Source organism: Centruroides sculpturatus, unplaced genomic scaffold (assembly GCF_000671375.1).
Source record: "Centruroides sculpturatus isolate CEXI.00-Female unplaced genomic scaffold, Cexi_2.0 scaffold678, whole genome shotgun sequence".
NCBI lineage: Eukaryota > Metazoa > Arthropoda > Arachnida > Scorpiones > Buthidae > Centruroides > Centruroides sculpturatus.
Genome location: NW_019385241.1, coordinates 144,616 through 153,279, shown reverse-complemented (window position 1 = coordinate 153,279; position 8,664 = coordinate 144,616). Strand labels below are relative to the sequence as shown.

Here is an 8,664-nt window from a genome sequence, read left to right as displayed (position 1 = left end):
TTAGTGTTTCCATGACGTACCCTAACTGTCTACCAAATTTCACCTCTCTAGGTTAAGCAGTTTGCTCTGGGCGATGATGAATCAGTCAGTCAGTGAGTCAGTCAGGACAAGCAATTTTATATATTTAGATCTGTGTATAATTACAAAAATAAATATCTGAAAATTAATCAGATATTTTTTCAATTACTTCCTCAGTTTTCTACTCTAATTATGGAAGACATCTCATTAATTGTTTCAATTGCCATTTCTATGTTTAATAATAATAATAATATACTATATAAAATAAATAATTTTTTTTAATAATAAAATAAGTTTACCTACAACTTTTTCTTAAAATCTATGATCCACTAAATGTAATATTTTATTATTATTCTTTGACACACAATACTGTAATGCCAAGTCACTGCCAAAAACATACATATTAAGTATGAAATATGTATAATAAAAGTAAAATGGTTTTAAGAAATGATAAATGATCATTTATTTCTTATGATTATTTTTAAGAGAGACAATCCATAAAATTGAATGATACTGTATTTAATATATAGTGCTGGTACAAAATAGTTGAGTCTAGAAAAAGTATAGATATTGCTTCAAAATAAACTAATTTTTATTTCAAATTTAAAAATTGATTCAAAGAATAGCAAATACTTGTTCCCAATTATTTTCCAGAATTCAGAGAAATAATCTGTAATTACATCTTTCATCTATTGATGTTTATATAAAACATACAACATTCTACTATAAACATGTTTAGGTAACAAACAGTTTATCACATTTGCCAACAAAAATGTACTGTATATAACAGCTATAACAACTAATTATTCTCTTTTTAAATATTTTTCTATTTATTCTTCTGCTTCCAATTTTCATTAATTTGTAGCCATTAGTTTTTTTTTCCAAAAACAATATTTTCAATCCAAATATAACAATCCCACAGAAAATAATAATAATCACATTTATAGTTTGATTATTAAATGAAAATTACTTTTTTCTATATCATCTTCCTTTCTAAGCTGTGAGTTATTGTGCAGAAAATTTTAGTTAAATGATGAATAAAATACTTTTTAGAATTCTTGTTTTTGCTTTTTATTGATGACAGAATAATTATTATTTTGTATTTTGATCTAAATGCATCAGACTATCTAGCACTTTTGATAAATTATGGGATTTGATAAATTTGTTAAAATGGGATAGGAATTTTAATGAATTTTCACATAACTGGTAAGAAATTAAGATATCAAAAAACAGCATTAGATTTAATGAATGAAAAATATGAACAGATTTTTTAGTAAACAATGCAATTAATCAATGCAGATAATCTGCATCAGTTTCTTTTCCTCCTATAATTTTTCTGATAGCAACTGATTAATAAATTTTATTAAATTACTAATTATAAATTCTAATTATCTACAAAGTGATCGTAAGGTCTGAAAACATAATCAGATATACATAATAAATGATTTACTAGTATTATATTACAATATATGATATGTTCATTGTATTGTTCCTCATTATCAATACATAATCATTACTAACAAGGCACATCTTCAATTTGTAAATATTCATTTATGTTTCTACACTATTGGGTATCCTGTTTTTTACTACTTTAGCTATACAATGTGGCCATTTAAATATCTGTCCAAGAGCAAAAGAAATCTTTCCAGTACTGCACAAGTGTATGATGTGGTGAATGCCTGTTCCAACACTAAAATAACCACAGGAAATCAATTTAAGACAATCTAGCATAACACAAATAATCTCTGACTGTAAAGAATAAAGACAACATTGCAAACTGCAAATTGATACAAAAAATTAAGCTTTACTTTGTTAGAGAACAAAGTAAAGCTTAACGTTCAAAATGACTATATCTTTACATTGTCACTGAAGGCAGACAGTTGAGTATGGCATTATAAGATGGCATACACCATTCCTGGTATCACAGTTTCACAGGTCTCCCGTATGTCTTTCTCCAGTTCACTATCATTGTTTAGTGCTGATGGGTATGCATCATACAGCAATTCTTTTAGAGGACCCTACAAGAAAAATCCCAAAATCCAGAGAAGAGAAGTCTGGGAACAAGTGACCATGGAAGAGAACTATGTTGTCCTATCCAACAGTTGCCAAACTGCTGTGCAAACTGCACTGATGCATGTCTTTCTGGAAATGAGCTGTTACACCATTGTGCTGCTTCCAAACCTGCTGTATAGTTGTGCTAAAGGTAAGTCATCAAGCCATTTATTCATCATGTTTAGGATGTTCAGATATCAGTCATGAATGCTGTCAATGAATATGGGACCAAGAAGCTGCTCACTCCAAATTCCACAGCAAACATTTAGATAAAACACACTGGGTATCGCATATGTTGTGCACATTGTGGAGCACGCTCTGCCCAATGGTTCGAGCTGTGATGTTTATACACTCCATTCTGGAAAAACAATGCCCGATTAGTCCATAAAATATGCTGAAGGAGCTGTGGTTCAGTACACTGTAAATTTATCATGTGGCATCACTGAAATCCCTGTGTGGCATCACTGAAATCCCTGTGTGACATCTTGTGCACATTGTGCAAGTTGCAGATTAGATGCAAGTCATGGCAATATAATATTTGTATATTTGGGTCTAATGCAGTCCTCATGCATGGAAGTACACAAACATGTTCATGCTATTAGATGAGCAAAACCTGGTCTTTGATATCCAACTGTACTAGTGTCTGTGTAAAGCAAGGGTCGCCAAACTTTTTTGATCGTCGACCCCCTACAAGTTTTCGAAACCTCACATCGACCTCCACCAAAAAGTTTATGTTACAAGCAAAACAAAATACTTACTATTTTAATACATTTCTTTTAATTTTGCATTTTTTCATTTATTATATATTTGTTAATAATAATTTTTAAACTGACAATCAGTGAGACGGATAAGCTTGATCCTTAGCTCAAGCTTGATAATCGACCCCAAATAATGTTATATTGGCCACTTTGGCGACCCCTGGTGTAAAGCAACAAATAACACTCAAAATCATTGTATATATGTTGGTCTTGATGCAACTGGAAAACAGTCGTGAAATCTGAGCTGCTTCTCTTGTATTCTGTCTTGTTCCTCTGTACAATGTTATCTCATAATTTAAGTAATGCTAACTTCAAATTTTTCAGAGTTCAAAGCATGTGCAGAATGAAAAATGCATTCAAAGCATAAAATAAGCATGTGAACAAAAAAATATAATCTCAAATTAATAATAATGTGTTAAAATTTGCAACTATTACAATTAAATAACACACTTATGTTAAGTAATGACAACTGTTAAAAATATGCAAAAACTTTCTGTTCAACCCAATATAACCTTTATTTATTAATCAAGGCATCCAAGAAATATGTGGAAACAACAAAGTCTAACTAGTATAAGGAAGGCACAAAAAAGGCTAAAATGAAAAAGGAACTTATTGCAAAGCATGAAAGTAGTACACATGTCGTGGATCTGGTAGCCAGGTTGAAGATTCCAAAGTTGACAGTGTGACAAGTAAATGCAATTTTCATTTTATTTTATATTATTTACATATTTTATTTATTACTAGGGCATTAATTGTGTTATTTTTACCTTAAGTTATGTGTATTTGCTGTTTTAAGTTATCAAAATGGGAATTGTTCGGGGGTCTGGGAATGGATTAATTCACTTTCCATTATTTCTAATAGGAAAAATCGCTTTGGACTTCAAACAATTCAGGGTTTGAATGGCCTACTGGAATGAATTAAATTCGAAGTATGAGATACCACTGTATAAAATAACCATCAGTATTATTCAAGAGTATAAGGCATTGTTGTTATACTCCATAACCTAATAAACTGCATCATATTGACTCTTAGAGACAATTACATTGTGTATTGCAATATGATTTGTCAAGATTGATTTTATGATTTGAATCTTGGTCTTACCTTTGAAAAATTTACATATTGAAGCTGAATTACCATGCAATTGTCACAAGTTCCTTTTGTTGAATGGTTTATTTTATTGAATCATTAACTAACTCTTATTGTGGCATTTTTTAAAATGAATTAATCTTTTGCCCCTGGATATTTAAGTATTAGTTATTTTAGCAATGAATATAAATGCACCACATGCATACAATTGTGCAATGCTGGAAAGATATCTTTTGTCCCCATACAGATGTTTAAGTAGACATCCTATATAATTCAATTATTATACTATGGTAATATTTATTCTAGTTTAATTAGTTTTATTCAATTTAGTGTTTAAATGGTGTTAATCAAATTTATTTAGAACTGATGAAGTGACCAAAAAAAAAAAGAACTGCTACAGTGTATAACATCTGATATCGTAAGACAGTCACAGATAGGTCTGTATCTGTCTCAAAATACATTTATCTGAAAAGAAATACCAGAATACTATTTCTTTAATATTAAATTTAACTGTATAATAAAATTTCATTTTATAAAAAATAACAACAACAATAATAAAAATGCTTACCTTCCACTGAGGACTTGCCATTGTTGGTATCACTTATTCAAATTATAATGAAAGAGCTCTTAAAAATCCTTCTGGTTGATTTCCAGAACAGTGGATATTAATTATTTGTCATTTAATCTTATGGTAAATTAGCCAAACAAATTTTTATAGTTATTAATATAAAAGCCAAATGGAAAGTTCCTCAGATGTGCTACAGTGCGTGCTTTCTTTGTGTTCGAGCAGACGTTTCTAAATTCTGTTAAAATTTTTTATTCAATTTTGTCTAAGGTAGAGTCGTGCTGAAAAATAATAATGTACAATGAGAAAAGTTGATAAAATAAAAAATAAAAATTGTTTGATTTTCAAATTTATATTTTAATTTTATCATCATCATCAGCTTGATATTTATTTATATTTATCCTTTTCTATCTCCATAAATGCAAATTTTTCCTTTATAAATGATAAATACATTCAGATACATACAACTCCATCAAAACAATCAGACAAATATAAAAATGCTAAAATACGGTCTGAATATTTTAATTAAGATTAAATATTTTCTGAGACATTTTTCCACATTATCAGATCACAAATATTCCATTTTGAATAAAGAACAAAAGTTTATATTACATAAAAAACAAATAATTAAAAATAGTGAAAAAAATTTACTTTAAAATATAACCCAACAATCAACACGAATAACATTTTTCCAAGCTAACAGCATCATCTAAACATTTTTTCAATTTATTACTTTTTTACCCTTTAAAATTATCAAAAATTCAGAAAACAAAATCATCAGCTATGATAGATCATTTAACACTACACCATGATAAGTGATAACTTTTTGGCAAGATTACTGTTTCCAACATTTATAAGAGAACATTTTTAGATTTTCCTTGTTATATTCTAATTTTGATATTGCATGTACTAAGTTTAAATTAAACTACAGTTTATTTTATTTTCATCAGAAGCAGGACTGCAGAATCGGTAAAAAAAAACATTTGACTCTGACTCCTGATAATTATAGTAAGCCAACTCCAGGAAAACTTAAAACCAAGTCATTTTATGAGGGCAGAGGCACTCACAGGGGGTACCCTACTCTGAACTGTGAAAGGAGCCTGGGCATTTACCCAAATACTTTTATAGTTAGTATTTTAATATTTAACTTACATTAATATTTATTNTTAAAAAGCTTTATGTATGTTTTTAATAGCTATTTCATATTTAAAAATAATAATTTAGAACAGTGATTCTGAAACTTTTTTGTGCCACCACTCCCCTGGTTCCATAAAGTTATACCCAACACCCCAACCATTTTCCCTTGCACGAGAAAGACTTGGGAATATTCTTAAAAAAACTTTGCTACAAACCTCACACTTTATGTCCTTACCGTACAGTACATTGTTCTCCTTACCTGAAACCATTAAAATGTTTCTTCTTACCTGTTTTAATGAAGGAAAGGGAAAGGCTGCCAATGACCTAAAGCATTGCATATGGTCATCAATCAGTCAGGACCCAACCTTCAGTGACCCCTTGCCTTTTTTTACCCCCTAGATTTACTCACCACCCCAAGACTGGTAACATCACTTTGAGAGCCACAGATTTAGAATATTAGTTTCTCATATTCATATGTACTGGTTGTTTGTTAAGTTACAACAACACAACACTTGGGCAATCTGCCTAGGGAAAATACCTTCTGAGAAGTCTTGTTATGGGTAACTGGCCCCTATTCAAGGGTGTGGAGAAAACCCAGTAAACTCCATGTGACCAACCTGTCCAGGTGAGGCATGAACCCACAACCGAACTTCTGATGTTCAGAAAATGGAACTGCTTGGCCATTGGTGAGTCCTAATATGTACTCTACATAAAGTATTAATGACAAAGTTCATTACTGAAATATTACAGAAAAACATTGGTAATAAGTTTTGTGAGAGCCGAAATTGGTGAGATATTTTGTTTAAATATTGTTTGTCAAGAGAAAAAGTTAGAGAGACAAAACAAAAAACGAAAATGTTAAAGTCAATTAAAACTGGTTCCCACAAACTTACTTCCTTGTTGAAGGTGACACATTGGATATCTCATCCGGAACCAACAAGTTAAAAATTGACTATTGGTCCCAATATACTAAAATTCCTAACCAAGTCATGGGAAAAACCCAGGAGGGGCTCCCTAATAAAAAGGAGGGGTGATGACAATCAGCAGCAGCCATCATCCAGTTTTTTCTTGAACTGTGTGTGTCCAGCCACTTGTCATCACCGCTGCCATCGCACTCGAGAATCTGTCATCGCTCAAGAGAAATCGTTGCTGCTTCAGAAAAAAGTGACTCCCTACGCCCTGAAAGTTTCGAACGGATCTTCAATTTCTATGAACTCTTAAGGTATTTATCAACATGTAAATGATTGTAAGCTCTCTCTCTCTCACAGTCAGGTCATGATCGTAATAATAAGGTTCCTGGTGGGTTATTCGGAAAGTAATTTCGTTTTTTTTATTAATAGAGGAATTAGATGTATTTTACCAGCCAATTTCATTTTAAACCATATTTTTTATTATATATTTTGACAGCTGACATTTTAAGGCTTATTTGTAAAAACTTGTTTGATTCTGTACAATATTTTTTTTCTGGTGTCCCATCAAATATGGAAAATCAAAAGCATCATTTTTGGCATATTTTGCTTTATTATTACCAAAAAATCAAATGCTGTTCAAACAAGAAAAAACTTGTGGTACATATATGGAGATGATGTGTTGAGAGAAAGACAGTGCCAAAACTGGTTTACAAAATTTCGTTCTGGCAATTTCAATATTGAAGATACACCACGTTCTGGATGGCCAGTGAAAACAAAATAAAGGTACTGATTGAAGCAAACTGCCAAATAACAGCATGTGAAATCACTAAGATTAAATTTGTCGAATTGAACTGTTTATGATTACTTGAAACGAATTGGTTTTGTTTCAAAGCTCAATATATGGGTTCCACATGCTCTTAAAGAGAGATACTCTCTTTGGTGGGATTTTAAGAAAAATTTTTTTTGAGCTTTTACCAGACAATTTAACAATTGATTCGAAAGTGTACTGCCATCAAGTAAACAAATTGAGTAATATCATCAAACAGAAAAGGCAGCCTGAATTGATCAACAAAACAGTAGTAGTATTTTACCATGATAATGTCAAATTTCACACAAGTTTGGTAACATGTCAGAAACTGTTATAGCATAATTACAACAACTGGCCTCCCTCTAACTTCATTTGTCTGTTCAGGCACAAGGACACCTACAGTGCCTTCTGTAACCTTGTAAACATGTACTTTAAATGAACTACCGTGCCTACCTAAATCTAGTGCTCTTCTGAGCCTAACCTCCTCTATTTATATGCGTTTGTATGTATTGGACTTGCCATTTCTACCAGCATGTCCACGTTGTTTTGATGTTCGTACAAGGGCCTGCGTGCCCACGTTTAGTTCTACTGTACATATACCCTTTCTGATTGTGTAAACGCATTTGCTTTATTTTTGGTACTGTACATGACAAGCATCATATTCACTATTGTTATTTACTCTACATTATGTATTTTGCATTCAATTATTTTGTATGCATTTTATTTATCTCAATTCTGAAACTTGTACTTTTGGCATCTATTAGTTTGTCTTAGTCACTTATCTCCAACAGCTTGTTTTTACGGTATTTGTCCTCTCACCAATTTTCTTTGTAAACTGTATTCATTGTCGCGACTCACCCAGTTGTATGTAAATGGTACCGGGAATGTACCTTTGGTATATTATCAATAAAAAATATCTGTATCTGTCTGTAAAATATCTGTTACAGCTCAGATGGGATGTGCTATCACACCAACCATATTTGCCAGATCAGGCACCTCAGATTATTACTTGTTCCAGTCTTTATAAAATTTTTTAAACTGTAAGACGTTTACTTGAAATGAAAATGTCACAAATTACTTGGATCCGTTTTTTGTAAGCAAACATCAAAACTTTTATAAACGTGGAATTATTCTACTACCAGAATGAAGGCAACATGTATTTGACCAAAATAGTCATAATATAATTCAATAAGATATTTATCATAAAAATATTTTTTAATATATATATATATATATATATATATAATTACCATATACTATTTTTCTACTAATCGCGTGTTATTTTGTATAATTACAATTCACAAGATCGCAAGAATGACATCTAGGTA

At 31.0% G+C, this 8,664-nt stretch overlaps 1 protein-coding gene across 1 annotated transcript in view; it reads right to left on the bottom strand.

Moving 5' to 3' along the window:
* The window catches only part of LOC111636613 (cold shock domain-containing protein E1-like), a 92,917-nt gene that overhangs the window by 44,863 nt on the left and 39,390 nt on the right, over nt 1-8,664 (bottom strand). Inside the window, exon 2 of the mRNA XM_023381895.1 lies at nt 4,484-4,761. Coding sequence (XP_023237663.1) covers nt 4,484-4,504 — 21 coding nt within the window. The 5' untranslated portion in view covers nt 4,505-4,761. The remainder of the gene's footprint in view (nt 1-4,483; nt 4,762-8,664) is intronic.